Below are 17,589 nucleotides of genomic sequence, written 5' to 3'. Positions count from 1 at the left end.
AAAATAGAATAGTAACTTTAGGAAAATTGTTAATTCAAATATTAATACAAATTTAATCAAGCTTATTTCTATTTCCTTGATTCTATGCAATGCTCATTATAAATTTACATTTATATTCATTTATTTAATTTTAAAATAAGTAATGAGAAATATGTATAACTCATAACAAATTTTATTCCTTAATTTTAGAGCATGCTCATTATGAATATATTTTGTTTAGAGTTTAGATTTGATTCCTTAATTTTAGTTTTGAAATTTATTTGTTCGCATTTATTTTAGAGTCAAATAATAATAATAATAATAATAATAATAATAATAATAATAATAATAATAATAATAATAATAATAAGTATGATATTTTTCTTCCCAATAAGTTTGTTAGGAATTTGATCCATGATGGTGATGGATGCAAGTTTTTCACCCTAAGTATCTAACAAATAAATCGTGTATTTAAGATGTATTTACTAAGATGTGGAACACCTTAAATATAGTTATTCTTCGCGGAGAGTAGTAGTAAAACCTAAACATATTGGATTTTGATATACCATTATTAGTTGTTTATGTTTATCCTTATATATTCAAATTTTAAGATTTAATCCTAAAAGATGTAACTAACATGGCACATGTGTACTAATTAATGATGCAGCTAATTACCATATCATACTAAGATACATAATATAAATAAGTAAGGACAAAACCAAAATTAACTATATTTCTCTAGAAAACAAGAATTATACTATTCTTAGCAAAATGACTAATTCAAATTTTAATACAATTTTAATTAAGGTTATTACTGGTTACTTAATTTTAGGCAATGCTCATTATAAATATATTTATAACCATTTATTGTTAAATTCAAAAATAACTAATAAAAATATGTATAACTCATAACAAATATCTATTCTAAATAATAGAAATAGAAACTAAATTCAAACAATGAAAATATTAAGTCAAATATCTTTATTATAAAAGTTACAGTTTATATTAAAAAAAATAATGTAAACAACAATAATAACTTTTTCATATGTAAAGATTGATTTACTAGTGTTATTGGCATTAAAATTAATTTTAAATACTCATATTAATGATTGTATGAATTCATAATATTAAAAATATCAAATTTATAGTATAAAACATAATAAGCCTCAATCTAAAATAAAGATAGTAACATTATTATTTTTATTGAAGTTATTGAATAGTGGAATTGTGATAAAGAATATTCTTCTAAGAACTGAAACTTCAATTTTTTGAACATCATTTTTTGGGTAATAAAACCTCTAAAAAGATCACAATATATCAAATATATCATTGACCCTTATACAGAAAAAACACCAATTTTGGCTTAAAAAGGTGATATCTTTAATTTTATTTAATTGTGATAATAAAATTGATTCTTCTACATTTATTCTACTAAAAAAAATAATAAGATATACAAAGTTGTATGCATTATAACAAAATCTGTTTCTATCTCTATCTTGAAAATATGTACAACTATTTTTTATAAGATATATAGTACAATGTCACAGTTAAATGTCGTTATAAAAGTAATATAAATATCACAACTCTAAATATTGTACAAAAAATATATCTTCCAAATAATAGAAATGGAACTTCAATGTATTGAGTAATTTTTTAAACAATGATTATTAGGCAAAACATAATCAAATAAAATAACATTTACTTATATTGTATGTAAATGTTAAAATACATTCAAATATTTATACACAATACGCATCAATCTAGAAAGAGATGACTATTTCATTTGAATTGTCTAAATGGTGTAAATTGTTTGCCTCCTTTCATAGTCAACCTTGTCTTCCTACATTATTCATTAATTTGTTTAATATTCGTTGTAGATCAACAACCATCATTCTTCATAGCATTCGAAAAATAAACATGATGGATTCTAAGAATGTCTTTCCCCAACTACTTTAATCACTTTAATTATATTTACTTAAATTTTAACTAAATAAATGTATTTGGTTAAATAAATTGTTTTAGTGACAATTGATTTTTTAACAATCATTGCAGGTTAACTTTCCATGACCTTTATGTGATTGAGAAAATCATAATTCGAAATTGAAATTGTTCATTAAAGACACGCGACTTTTCAAACAAAAACTTAGCCAAGTATAAAGTTTTTTTGTATAAGTCAATTGAGATACTTGGATCATGTAATTGTTCTAATAAGCAAAGTGTTTTTAAATGTAAATACTAGCATTTTAATTTTTTATGCTTTTCTCTTCTCCTATCTATGTACTTCTCTACCTAATCACATATACATATTCTGAAAACAAGATTTGTGTCGTCTGTTAGTTGTAAATGATCAATTAATAATAAATCAAACAATATATGGAAATATAGTAAATTAATAGGTTGATGTTATTTTGCTTTCTTATTCATTTATATTGATGTTTAGTTTAACATTCATGTGAGATTCAAGTGATTAATGAATGAAGTATTATCGATAAAGTTGGGTTGTAGCTCTCATTGTGTTAGGAGATGTAGGACTTCGATGCTTTTTATATCATAAAATAAATTAATTTTTTTATTGGCTATGAATACAATGATGAAAATAAGATATAAAGAATGCAAGAATAATAAATAAAATAAAGGAATATGTATTACTTTATTGGCTATATTGATGTTTAGTTTAACATTCATGTGAGATTCAAGTGATTAATGAATGAAGTATTATCGATAAAGTTGGGTTGTAGCTCTCATTGTGTTAGGAGATGTAGGACTTCGATGCTTTTTATATCATAAAATAAATTAATTTTTTTATTGGCTATGAATACAATGATGAAAATAAGATATAAAGAATGCAAGAATAATAAATAAAATAAAGGAATATGTATTACTAACTAATTTAGAGTATGTTAGATTATGAAATTGGTAAATCAAAAAGTTATTGGTGAAGTTCTACACCATGTTACTTAATACAAGAGGTTCTACCCCATGTTATTTGAAAAGTTATTTAATACAAGAGGTTCTACGCCATGATATTCGACCACAACTCTAATTCATTATTCAAATACATAAACATCATATTTCATAAGGTGGTTATCAAAAAAAATTTAATTTACAAATTACTTTATATTGTTTAAATAAATTCATGCAAATTATATTATCACCCGTGCGAATGCACGAGTAATCTACTAGTTTACGAATGAAAAAAGTGTTGCAACCATTGTGGAGGCTCTAAAGTGCCTAATCTTATGACATGATACTGATTATCATGCCTTCATATTTCAATAATTTTTATTTTGTTTTGATGGATACCCAAACATTTTAGAGAAAAAGAAGTATACATTGAAGGTGTATGAGATCCGTAATCCTGGAAAGAAAGAAAGGCATCCATCCAAACCGGCAACACCTGAAAAGGAGTCTTAGCTTTAGGTAGTCTTTCCACACTTGGCTTTGCTAGGCAGGCTTCCCCTCGTCTGTCCTCTTAGTTTGGTATATTGTTATTGTATCATTCATCAATCATATTTAATCGTCATTGAAAAAGTTAAATAAATGGTAGATGATATACCAATTATATATAAATATTTATTCTAATAGTATAATTACTCAACATTTTAATCTAGTAAATTAGATGGTGAGGTGGTACGATATAAATTGAGGACGCATTTTTTCTTCCTTCTCTTCTTTTACAGTCTCTTTTTAAGGCAACGGCCTCCTTGAACCTCCTTCCCCTAATCCCCTGGTACCAGAGAAAACAATGTGAGAATAAATACTCGGCCCATCATTATTAATCAACCAAGCCTCAACCAATGATTTTTCAAAAGAGGATATTTTGAAGGGATTTATCAGAAAATAATTTCTTGATGAGAAGGATCTGCTTATTCTTGGAGTAATAAAACAGAACTGACGACAACTGATCATTTTTCCGTATCCAATTTTAAAGTTTCCCACACTTGAAATGCCAAATTAAGTTCTTTTCTGCCAAAGGGTCATTACAAAAGGCAAGACAGATAGCACCTACGAGTTTTTCAACCATTTTTTTATAGGCAAGACAAGTCATGTGAGCTTACTTAAGCTATTTCCTTCTAACAAAACTGTAGCTCCTTCTCATAAGCATCATAGCAAACTATGCTCAAACCCCACATAAGTTAACTCAGAATCCCTTATATATTTGCCATGATTTCTAATCCCAGAAAAGACTTGAAAGGGCAAATGACAAAACCAGAAAGTAAAATGAAAATAAAACCAAATCACATGAGAAACTACCGACTCAAACTAACTCTAGCTGGAAAAAATGCAACCAAAAAAGTAGAAAATGGCTGGATGACATGATCATTCAACATGAGTTCATCTCAAAATAATGTTAGGGTTGGAGGAAGATCCCAAAAAACATGAAAAATTAACATACAGGGAACAAAAGTTTCTTCTCAAGTAATACATGAACCTTTGATATGGTAGACAATGTCTTCATGTGCCTATTACACTTATGGAATATGGAACATCAGACTCAAACACACCGACCATTTACCAAGAACTCAACTGATGAAAGTGACCTAACGGAAATAAATGGATACTTGAGGGATGTCAATATCATTATCATCATCATCCTCACAGGCCACGACAATGTCCAAGTGACGACGGTAGGAAGGAATCTCCATCTTGGCTACTTCCCTTGCTAGATCAGCTACTTTTTTGTCCATACGCTCTTTGTGCCTAGGGAACATGCTATTATAGAGTAGGCAACTTCCACATGAAATACTATATGCATTCAAACCTTTTACCTTCAACCAATCAAGAAGTTCCCTGAGGGTAGGATTGTCTCCCACAATCCACCTGTCCCAAACAGTCCAATTCAAATCTTGATGTTTGATAACCTTCGGCAGAACTGGCTCAGCCATTGAAAAGAGAGGCAGTGCCAAGTTAGCAAACGTGTTCCTGTAGTCTTCGACCCTGTGACCTCCATCCAACGCTTTGTAGAGCTCCAAACAGACAAGACCAGTTGCCATAGCAGTCGAGGTTGCAATAGCAGGAATGATCCGTCCAGCAATGAACTTGGCTTTAAGCTTGTCAACCTCAGGAATGCTGTAATTCCGAGCCCTCATATTGGCAAGCCCAGCGATCACATCCATATGGTAGTTTGTATCATCATCCTGCAGATTTACAGTAAAAACTAATTACACATAATACGGTATAAAACACAGATCTAAAAGTTCATATACTCTGAATCCACTCCAAGCAAATACATATGCAAACCCACATTCAAAATTCCCTATTGTAACTACAAAATATAAAGCATCGTTGCCAAGACAGTAGAAATGATTTTATCAAGTGATGAGGCTAGAAGGAGAATCATGGTAAAAACGAACCAATGGAAAGTATAATGAAGCAAAAACATACCTTCTCAAACTGAATTGGTTTCATCCTGAAGTCTGGCAGTAGATTCAATCGACACCTTTCTAACTTGATGATTAGATCATCGATAACAGCTGCATCATCTATAGAAGCAGTAGAGAGACTGGTAGCTTTCTCATCTGTCACTATTTTCGCATCCTGCTTAGGCTGAAAGTCAGGTACTATCACCCGATCAACTGCATCAGTCAGCTTCTGAGGATTCTTTACCCAGTCAGGGATTGGGATACCAAATGTCTCTGCTCGCAAAATAGAAGCTGCCATTGCAAAAATTAGATAACCCTGATCAGAGGATGAGAACTGTAGTGGGCGAGGGAATCTTTTCGGTGCAGACCAGAAAGGAGCTCCAGTACTAGTTGAAGCATCTTCAGGAAAAGTATAGATTAACTGCTTCACACGGTTAGCAAAATAATCTTCAAACCTGTGAAAATTTTGAAAAAAATAAATGTATTTTAGTAAAGGACCAAAAACTAGTATGCTCCCTCAGAAGTCAGAACATTATTATAAGAAACAGATAGACATATATTATCAAATTATCATACTTTAACCGAGCCCAAGTAATACAATCTTCAAAAGTTTCACACTTTTCCTTGTCCAGACACTCAAGAACACGCTCCAAGTTATCCCTTGCTTGAGCATCACCGGCATTTCTCATTGCATTGGTATATTCACTTGGGTTAGACAAATATGCGTTCACTTCAGCAGGAGTTTTCTCAAGCAAACCTTCAAACTCTGATCGAGCCCATGTCAAGCAGTGATCAATGTTGTGTGGAAATGAGTGTACTGTACACATCGGTGCCTGTTTCTCGGGTGGATCTCTTGACGCGCCATAGTTTTCTGTCAGGTGGGGAATAACCATCTGTGTATTGCATTTGGCTCCAAGAGTTCCAGACTCAAGAAGAGGCTTTTGAAAATACAAGCATCTCTGATCAACATATAGCCTCGCATTTACATTGTCTAGTGCATTTATCACAACGCTTAAGTTTTCCCAGAACGTATCATTGAACACATTTTCAGTTTCACTGCCAACCCGATTTTGCAGAGCTTCAATATTAAAACCAGGATTTATAGATGCAGCAGCTGAAGCAGCAACTGTAGACTTGGCCTGTCCAATATTCCAATCACGGAAGAGGAACTGCCTGCTTAGGTTACTCTTCTCTATAACATCATCATCAGTAATTGTCAGCTTCCCTTGATTTCCACAAGAAACTCCCATGAGCGCAAGGTTTTTCAGAAATTCACATCCCAAAGCACCAGATCCAACAACAAACACTTGAGAATCCTCTAGTTTCTTCTGCAACTTCCGTCCAAAAACTGAAATCTGAGCATCATACCGACTATTCACTGGTCTCAAATCATTGGGGTCAAGTGGTTCTGTAGGAAGTGATTCCACAGAGTCAAAGTAGAAAAACTGCAATATAGAAGTTAAATCCACATTAAATAACAGCCAAAGCCATTATAGCTTGAAAATAATGCTCATTTAACAGGAAGACAACAAAACAAGGTGAAAATCATTTTAAAACAGTGAATATGTATTTGCCACCACATTACCTCATCATTCCTATAAACGAAGTAAGCCCCATCATACTAGACTCACGAGAGTAATGGGCTATTCGTTTGGAGGGCTGGACAGAGAGATAGGCAACAATTATAAGTGGGAAAAATGCTTCTGGATGAGTTCTGTTTTCTCTGCTTCAGTTATTTCCTTTATCTAGTAATTTTCATTTATGTTCTTGTATTCCTAGAAATTCCAGAGTCACCGTTCTACAGAAAGAAATGCAGAGAAAACAAGCCTAGATTCTCTTGTTTCTAACAGAATGCAAGAGCATGCACAAAAGCACACTTTTTTCAGAGAATGCTAAGGTGTGCTAATAAAAATAGACATTTACATGTCATTTATACATGCCTTAAAGTTTATGTGGCTTATTGTGTTTAGTAGTCTTAGAAAGAAAAAGGTACTTTCCAATACTTGAATGATAGACAAGTTACATAAACATACAAAATACACCACAAATTCATAATTGAGATAAGTTTCATTAATAATATTAAGATCTAAAGAAGAAACAAGTTCAATAGAATTCATACAAAACTGATGGAGAGGTTTGATATCTTGTTTAGAGACAAGAATGGGTAAAGCTTGATATGTTCAATTGGTAAAGAAAACATGAAAGAAATAAACACATCAAATGAAGAAGCAAACTGAAAACACAATTGGCTCACTATTAAAAAGGACTTCACAATACAAAATGTTTCAAATTATCAGAGAATCTGAGAAACATTAAAAATCTACTCACCTGAAAAAGAGGATGAAACTTCCCTGAGCATGCTTTGACAACCTCTTGTCCAACAATACCACCAAACATGGCAGCCATAGGGTTCAATACTGCCCTAGCACCAAATGCAAATTGTCGCAGAAGTTTTGGGTTTATATCTTCTAATTTCCCATCACCTAAGCTGTCATTAATATTACTGGCAACAGAAATAAGCTTCTGTGCATCATCCTCCGAACCAGCAACAGGGAAACGACCCAACTCAGAAATGAATTTATCTAAAGCTTGGAATGCTACATGAAGGAGAGGTGGACGATCAAACTTGGAAAAATCACTCAGAAGAAAATCACCTGGATCACTGAGTGCTTCCCTGAGAGGCTTGAAGTTCAGCACCTTTGGCTGTTTGGCCTGTGTGACAATACCACCCTTCTCATAAATACCATAATTTGTTGTGTCTTCTTCAAGAGTAAATGAATATCCTCTAGCGTTTTTAATCTTCCTTGGTTTTCCATCATTCAATTCTTTCATACCACATACTTCAGAGAATACAACAAGATCTCCATCCTGAAACTCAAGCCTCTCATCATCAACACAGGATACTAGAGCAGGGTTGTCATTGCTGATGGATGCAATAATGCCAGTATGGGGTTCCTCTCCATCAACATCAACAACAGTGAACTCAGGCCCAAAATCACAGAACACAGAACCAAAAAGGCCTCTAACTTCAGTTTTAAGAAAAGCAATGGGAAGCTGATGACTGTGGCAGTAATCATTGAACTCAATGGCTTTCGCAAGAGTGATATCAGTGAAAACAACAGCCTACATAGTACATAATAGTAAGTAAGCGTAGCAAACGTAAATACAAAACATTTAAAATAAATAACAAGAAACTCCTTTTATAGAAGAAAAGGTAGTGAAAAGTAAAAGGGGAAGTACCTGGAAATTAGAAAGTTGCTCTTTTGTCAGTTCAGTTGTCAAGCTTAGTACAACCACTGCATTGTTGAGCTCCTGCAACTTACTAACAGAAGCTGCTGCCCTATTTTGACCAACATCATTCTCTGAAAACACAAAATTACTGGACAGATCCCATAGCTGAACAGTCCCCTCATCATGCAAGGTCACAGATTTGACACCAGCAAGAATCAGATTCTTCGCTGCACATAGTTTGTTTTATTAGAAATCAAAAACATGATTACAGATTCAAGAGCTGGCACTCTTTAAAGCTTGAACCTAAATATCAAAACCAATGAAAAAAATATAGTCACAACTCACAACTAATAAAAATCAAAATGTGTTATGCTTTATAAACTCAATTTGTCTATATTGAATACTGTATAACTGAGAGCTTTCAAGCATCAAGGTTGCCCAATGAAGACAAAAAATAATTAATCATTAACGCAGATTGTATGTAGGTACAGATAACAAATTGATCACCTGGGTAATCAATATAAAATCTATAACACTGAGTTGAAGCATCTGGTAATCATTTTCAGTGAAACTGATCATCATGAAAAACAAGTAATTATAAAAGAGACAGACACATTTTCTCTGCATCCATTTTCAAGATGACAGCAAACCGAGGACCAAATCAATGAATCAACTAGCAGATATCATCTAACATTTTTTCTTTATAGCATATGAGAGCTCAAAGCTCCATAAAAAAGAGGGAGAAAATCATGCCAGAATTTAACACTTGATGGGTGTCCTAAATTTTTAACATTCAATCACATACGCACAATTATAGACCATAGGGTGCACCAAAAGCATATAGATTTGAGGCAACCACATCTTATCTATGGACCATTTGTTTAGATTAAAAAAAGGGTCAATATACAAAATTGATTGTCTTGAAAAGCTGAAAAATATAGTTTCCCACAGCTTATGCTTTTCTGTAAAACTCATACCAAACAAATGTGCAAGTGTTAGAAGTGATTTTTGTTATCAAAGTAATCACTTAATTGTATAAAAACAAATGGCTGAAACAAACAGACCTTGATCTAATAATGTTCATTCAACAGACATCATTGAACTTAAAATCAATTAAAAGTGCATGTCCAAATATTATACCAATTTCAACACCAAGACCCTGCATCCCCGAAACAAGCACGCTAGACCCGAAGAGCCGCCTCATGGTCTCGCGACCATACACAGCAAGCTGGCGGCTGTGCAGATCCTCATCAATATCCATGTTAGAAGCACCCAAAGCCATAATGGAATCTCCTTCAACTGCGCTCCCGCTACCACGACTCTCCCTGTTGTTGCTGCTACCACCACTGAAACTCTGGTTTCTGTTGCTCAACGTCGAATCGGCGGTATCAGTATGATCCAACGAAGCAATCGGATTCTTCTTGCAACTATTGATGAAGTTGCTGTTGTTATTAGTTTCTTTTTCTACAACGACTCCTTCACAGGATCTCTTTCTAGGAAGCATATAGTGCAGTAAACTACTGAACACGCAACAAACCCCCGTCACCAACAACACAATAACAGTAATCGCAATCAAAAACCAATAATTAACAAAAGTATCATGGAAATCGAAACGATCATAGAGTAAAAACGAAAGTATCAATGGAAATGAGAATATAAACCCTAACCCTAGCTCACGCAAAATGAAATCACATATTCGAGTTCAGAAGAGTGAAGTTACCGTATTGAACCTTCGCGAGGAAAAGGAAGAATGGAATCTGATTGGGAGCTGAGAAAAAGAGAGAAAATGTTTTGTGATTGTTCGATTTTCTCTGATTGGGTTCTTCTCAGAAAGAGAAGGTGAAAGGGAGAAGTGTTATAGATACGTCACTAGTTATAGAGAATTGGGAATTGGGAATTGGGAAAGGTATGCTACGTCGTCGTTTTGGCTTGCCACATTGTTGATGGTTTTTAAGGTGATCTATAGGATCAAAAAATGGGAGAAAATTCTAGAACGATTGAAGAAAGAATATAGACCAAAATAAAAGATTAACTTGATTAACAAGAAAATAGATTTTCAATTAGTTTATAAGTTTGTTGTAGCTTTTTTTATAGAACAAGATGTTCTTTTGATAACATAAAGCATTTTTTTTCTTCAAGAATTAGCAGTGTACTTGTGCACTTGCACGGGTTGCTTCTTTGTTTATGCATAATGCAAATATAATATACATATATTTTATAATATCAATAAATCATATATTGAACCATTATATTTTTTTCCATTCATATAGTTGCAATATTAACATTAATTTTTGAGTGTATATGTAGAATATTAAAAATTATAAATGCGTTTGTATAAGCATTTATTTGTTGAAAGTGTGATCATAGAAAATATTTGATTCTAAAATAACTCAATAAATAAAATTCAAATTGTATTGGATAATATCTCACTTCTATATTCTCTATATAAAATTATAAATATAATGACTTATTTTTGCATCATATTTTTTGTGATTACGTTTATAAGTATCATATAAAGTCATAAGGATTTTTTAGCATATCTCTTAAATGCTTATGTTTTATTTTAGATTAATATTCATTGTGTATAAATATTTGAATATATTTTTAGCATTCAAATATTGTATAATTAAATGTTATTTATTTGATTATGTTTTAGCTAATAATCATTGTATGAAAATAACTCATAAATTAAAAACACACTAAGTTAGGATATGACAGATATTTTTTCTGATAAATTTAATCAAAATAATAAAAAGAGTCTAATAATTAATTTGTTAGTCTTATATATTCCTAATTAAAATACATATATTTTCCATGAATATATCTACCATCGTCATCTTTTAATTAAATAATATAATGATAGTAATTAAATACATGTGACCCGTGCATTCGCATGGCTAAAAACACACATGTTACCCGTACATTCGCATTACTAAGAAAATTAATAATATCTTCTTTAGTAATTTCAAAATTAAAATAGTCTTCATGAAATTTGTTGCTTGAAATAGCCTTGATGAAAGAAGAGCGATCATTTCCTTCAATAATTGTGTCATTAATGGTATAATCCTACTTCCACAAGAATTGATAATAGAATTATTATGATAATTATAGTCATTGTTATTAATGCTAATAATATCCTCATTGGTAACATGATTTTGGTTGGTTAGATTTTTAATTTTGTGGGTCACCTTAAAATTAGGCATTAAAGTTGAAATCGAATTATTCTCTTACTGTTGGCTAAGGAGGAAAATGGATTAACATCTCTCAATTTAATTTAATTAATATTGACATATTGTTTCTTAGAAGTCTTCTTTCTAGTAAAGCAAATTTCTAAAAGTAAAGCAAATTGTGAACAACATAGGATAATACAATATTGTTTTTCTCTAACAGTAACCAAGAGAGGGAGAGATGAATAAGTATGAAAATAAAAGGAGATTGCGGAAATTAAAAGTTAATAGATTAAAAGCTAGCAATTATCATTATCATTATTAGAATTTAATATTTTGAAAACATTAATTTTTCCTATACAATTATTTTATGCACGTTAACTTTTTTAGGTAACAATTGTTAATTTAACCCCATTAACTTTTGGGAAGTTTAATATTTGAAGCATTTAATATTTTGAACATTTTATGTATCCAGATTATAATAATAATAATAAGCATTTAATATTTTGAACACGTTATATATTCAGATTGTAATAATAATGTGTAATAATAATAATGTAAATCATTTTGAATTATTGATAGTTAACATGTTAGCAATAACCAGAATATTAAATGATTTATGCAAAATATTATTTAACCACGTTATAGGTTAACTTTTTTAGACAATTGTTAATTTAGCCACGTTAACTTTTTGGAAGTTTAAAATTTGAACCATTTACACACGTTATGTATTCAGATTATAATAATAATGTAAATCATTTTGAATTGTAGATAGTTAACTTTTTTTATAGCCAAAATATTAAATGATTTATGCAAAAATATTATTTAACCATGTTAATTTTTTGGAAGTTTAATATTATGTATTAAGATTATAAAAATAATGTGTAATAATAATAATGTAAATCATTTTGAATTATTGATAGTATTCTTCTTCATATATAATAATGCTAAAAATCGAGAAACAAAGAACAAAGACATTATATTGTGTTATTGACAATCCAAACAATACAAATTTCTAAGCAAACAATTAAATAAGGTAACGAGGTTTAAGTAAAATTTACAAGAGCACAAATATTGAACCAAAATGAGTGTATTAAACAATATATATTAAAAATATTCGAATGGAGAAAACAAAATACAAAACTCATAAGTGAGTGGATAACTAATGATGAAGCCAAAAATGAAGGTATCAATAACTAACCATGATCTTTACTTTATTTTAGAGGATGATACACTCTAGGTGTTTCTGAAACATGCAAAACAAAAAATAAAATAATGATTGTTTGAATAAAAAAATGTATAAATAAGATAAGAAATGCATATAGAGAAAATTAATTTGCAGAAATGTTTTTGGGAGAACCAAACTATAAATAAAGAGAGAAAAATGATAACAATGAGATAAGATGAGGACATAAATATATTATTAACAAAAATAAATAGACAAATAAATGTAATATTGTAAGTGAATATATAATACAATGGCGATTGAGTACTGTTTGATCTTTCTTGAGGAAGACAACTTTGATTATCAAACGCTAAAGGATAAAATTGCTGGAAAAATATATCTACAAAATAATGAAATTAGTGAGAACATGTCTATAAAATAGGTAAATCAATGAAAAATTATACAAAAAATCAGTGATATAATAAGAAAAGATCTACAAAATAAACCAAAAAATCAATGAAAAATATATATTTATAAAATAAATAAAAAATACACTCTAAAGATGATGATTGAAAGAGAAGAAAAAAATATGATAATAAAGAAACATAACAAATATGAGAAATGAAATTGGAGAAAAAGAAGATTGGTGAGATAAAAGAATGTTGGAAGAGAAAGAGAGAGTCATAGACCTAATAATAATTCAAATGCAATTTAAGTAGTCATAAACAATGAAATTTAAGTAGTCATAAAAAATACAATATTTATTTATTAAATGCAATAATTTTTAAGGAAGAACAAATATAGTGTGGGAAGGTACATATAATTACCATGGAACCATTAGAAGGGGGAAATGAAGGATGAGATGACATGTGGCAATTGATGAGGTGGCGTGAAGGACGAGATGCCATGTGGCAATTGATGAGGTGATGAAAGTTTATTTTGTTAAATAGTAAATAGACATCAATATAATTTTTTTATAAGAGAAGGAATTTAATTATTCAGAGAATAAGTTTAAAAAACTTACTCTACATATAATCATTTTATATAATTTTACTAAAACTTAAGGAATATGAATTTACTCTTAATTATAATATATGTATTCTCACAATTTTGATTGAGATAAGAACATCCACAATATGATAAAAAATTCATATGTAGATATGAGACATAAAACTTAACTTAAGGCGAATAAGTGCATCTAAAAGAGTAAACAAAATTTTCACTCTTATTTAGATATCACACATTATTTTATCATTTATTACAAATTCTCATAAAATAAGAACACCATCTAGTTTTTCCTCACAATGACAAGAATCATTCTTATTCTTATTTGGGTCTCACTCTCTACCTCACACTTTTATGTTTTACAATAAATATAACAAAATATTAAGAATAATTACTTATTTATATATTAATAAATTAAAAATCGCTAACTAAAAATGTAATTTTTTGTTGTAAATTATAAAAATAAATTACGTTAACACGAATAAATAAAATAAAATATTACATTAATTAAAATGCAATAAATATAATTTCAAAATATAACAAAAGTTACAATATAGTAAATTAAAAAATAAATAAAATGCATAAAATAGATAAAGTACATTATAATACATAAAAATTATCTCTCGTCACTAAGAATTGTTCTTATTTATCAAGAAATATTCTTACTTAATAACAAAACTTAAGAAATAAGAATGTCACAGTGGAGAACAGAATGAATGTTCTTATTTGATTAAGAACAACCTTAATAACAACCATTGTGGATACTCTTAAGTATGTAAGTAACGATTAGAAAATTAATATCATGTTTAATTAAAATAAATAAAGTAAAATCATTAATCACTTTTTGGAAAAGTGTAGGGATTAATGTGAATTAGGTGAGGAAAGGAGACTATATATAATTAAATATTTTCATTAATTATAATATAATTAATTTACTGAATTTTAGTGAAATTATACAAATCATCCTTTATTTTTTGTACATACATAGATCACCCTATTTATATGCACACATTACACTAACTACTCGTGTACGATAAATAAATATGATCTTTTAAATGTGAAAAATATAATTAAGTTAAATAAAATATAGTATATTATGAAGATTAATCCAAATAGTATAAGAATGAGTCTATCTTTATTATTTTTGGTTTGTTACAAAATGCATCAACAATTCTAAGGAGATATTGTTTAAATCATTTTTATATTATATTATGACAGACTAAAAATAATGAAGAGATATTGATTTGTATACTATTTGGATTTGTCTACACAATATAACACATTATATTTAACTTAATTACACTTATTAGCATTATTTTTGTCTAAAAGAATACACTTATTTCTTCTGCAAATGTAACCAATGTAATGTATATATAAATTAGAGAATTTGTATTGGTGGAGAAAAAGAATGGATAATTATATAATTTAGAGACTGAAATGTAATTTACTATGTAATTAATGAGTGGGGATATGTTATTTTGTGGAAAGATGATTTAGTGATAATTCATTTCAATAGTGTGAAAATACATTTGTCTAAATGAATAATGAGTCACTAAATGTTTGTCCAATTGATAAGCAATTGACTCATCAACTAATACCGTGATGAGTTTGAATCCTAGAACATATGTAAGGACCTTATTTACTGTGAATACCTCTTGATTCGTCCTAATTAATCGACTAGCTTTCTTAAACAAGCTTGAAACTCTCACTTTTTCTTCTTCATAAAACCAATTTTTGGGATTTTATATTTACTTTGACCAAACTCACCCTCAAAATTAGTTTTTTAGGTTTAAAAATACATGAAATACCATTATACCAATTGGCCTAGCTATCCAAAAATACAAGAGTAATAATATTTTTGGTCCATCCAACTAAGTTGTTGAAGTTGTCAACTATAACAGATTTTCACTCATCCATACATTGAATTAATTGACTACCTCTTGTAAGAAATATCTCTTGTGACATGAAGGGATATATTATTTCTTTGTTTGAATGATATAACTCTTGAATGAAGAGTTATCAAAGAAACAGTAAGGCTCTTAGGAAATAGTCCATATATAGTGTTTGGTGGAATCACTATGCTCATTAGAAAAAGACCTGGAACATTGTCCATATCTCTGCATAGAAAATTTGTCTCTATCAACCATTAGTAAAGGAAGAGCATAGAAAGGAAGGGAAAAAGATACAAGATTTTCTCTATTGATGAAGAATAACACAACATTTAAATGAAATCGCGTCGCCATGGATAGATGTAATCTATAACCATTCTTACTATGTGAAAGCTATGAATTCTTAATATTCATTTACACATGGTTTCCATGATAAAGTTTACATGTGGTATCAGAACACTGTGTTTAAGAACTTATAGTTTTCCATTAATTATGATTTAATCCTAGATGATGTTTTATGATATGTTCTTGAATGTTTAGATAACTCAAATATGATTTTTGTTTTCCGTCGTGCATGAAAAATTGAAATACAATAAGAGAATGGAAGAGAGAAACCGAGAGAAAAGAGAAGAACTTTTATTTCTGTTTTTTGTATTATGAAAAGCATGACTTACGAGAGTAACATTGAGTTACTTATATAGTGACTGTGCAGTTGTAACAAACTGCCAGATCACTAAATGAAACTAACAAAATTTCTAACAACAAAATAACAAACTTAAACCAAATAACAAAACTATTAATTCAATATTCTAATATTTCCCCCCCTGAACAGAAGGGTGGGGAAACAAGTTTGACTTGGTTAGAGATCTGAGTTGATGTCAAAAATCTTTAGTTGATTCCTCAAGATCATAAATTGATTGTTAGGCAGAGGTTTGGTGACAATATCAGCCGTTTGGAATTCAGATGGAATATGTTTGACAATGAGTGATTTGTTCTGAAATTTATCCTTGACAAAGTAAAGGTCTAGCTCAATGTGCTTGGTCCTATTATGTAGCACATGATTATGAGACATTGCTAGAGTGCTCAAATTGTCACAATAGATGGTAGGAGTAATGTAGGAAACATGAAGTTCCTTGAGCAAGGACTCAATCCACATCAATTATTGAGTGGCAAGGGCTAGACTTCTATACTCAGCTTCAGTGCTTGATCTTGAGATGGTTTGTTGTTTCTTAGACCACCATGTCACAAGATTTGAGCCAAGATAGAGACAGGTTCCAGAAGTGAACTTTCTGTCATCCATGTCAGAGGCCCAGTCAGCATCACAATAGGCAGTTAGAGAGAGACCACTCTTTAAGTTGGCGGGAGTAAGGGACAAACCCAAAGATTTTGAACATTGTAGATACCTAAGAATGCGCTTTACTGCAGTCTAGTGAGTGTTTAATGGTTTAGCCAGAAATTGGCAAACCTTGTTGACAGAGTAAGTAATGTCAGGTCTAGTGATAGTGGCATATTGCAAAGCCCCTGCGATAGACCTATAAAAGGTTGGATCATCAAAGTTATAAGAACCATATTTTGTGAGCTTGCAGTTGCTGGCCATAGGAGACATGTGAGCCTTAGCAGTGGCCAGGTTTGCTCTGTCAAGAAAGTCCCGTATGTATTTTGACCGAGAAAGAAAAAGAGAACCATCTTTGTTATGTTTGACTTCAATTCCCAAGAAGTATTCCAACTGTCCTAGTTGCTTCAAAGCAAAAGTATGGCTAAGATCCTTGATGACTTGCTTGACCAAAGAT

General features: G+C 30.4%; 1 protein-coding gene across 2 annotated transcripts; it reads right to left on the bottom strand.

The window, feature by feature from the left end:
• Nucleotides 1-4,249: 4,249 nt before the first annotated feature.
• Nucleotides 4,250-10,451, bottom strand: LOC109337891 (ubiquitin-activating enzyme E1 1-like). 2 transcript variants are annotated; one of them, XM_019574974.1, is made up of 7 exons: nt 10,294-10,451; nt 9,714-10,093; nt 8,583-8,800; nt 7,671-8,465; nt 5,919-6,787; nt 5,365-5,797; nt 4,250-5,117 (listed from the first exon to the last, which is right to left on the bottom strand). In XM_019574974.1, the coding sequence occupies exons 2-7, from the start codon at nt 10,075-10,077 to the stop codon at nt 4,521-4,523; spliced, it is 3,276 nt and encodes a 1,091-aa protein (XP_019430519.1). In that variant the 5' UTR covers nt 10,078-10,093; nt 10,294-10,451; the 3' UTR covers nt 4,250-4,520. The 2 variants fall into 2 exon arrangements, with proteins under 2 accessions (XP_019430519.1, XP_019430520.1); XM_019574975.1 differs by having other exon boundaries at nt 9,714-10,090.
• Nucleotides 10,452-17,589: the final 7,138 nt, after the last annotated feature.

This window comes from Lupinus angustifolius, unplaced genomic scaffold (assembly GCF_001865875.1).
Source record: "Lupinus angustifolius cultivar Tanjil unplaced genomic scaffold, LupAngTanjil_v1.0 Scaffold_15_22, whole genome shotgun sequence".
Classification (NCBI taxonomy): Eukaryota; Viridiplantae; Streptophyta; class Magnoliopsida; order Fabales; family Fabaceae; genus Lupinus; species Lupinus angustifolius.
This window is presented reverse-complemented; position numbering and strand designations above follow the sequence as displayed.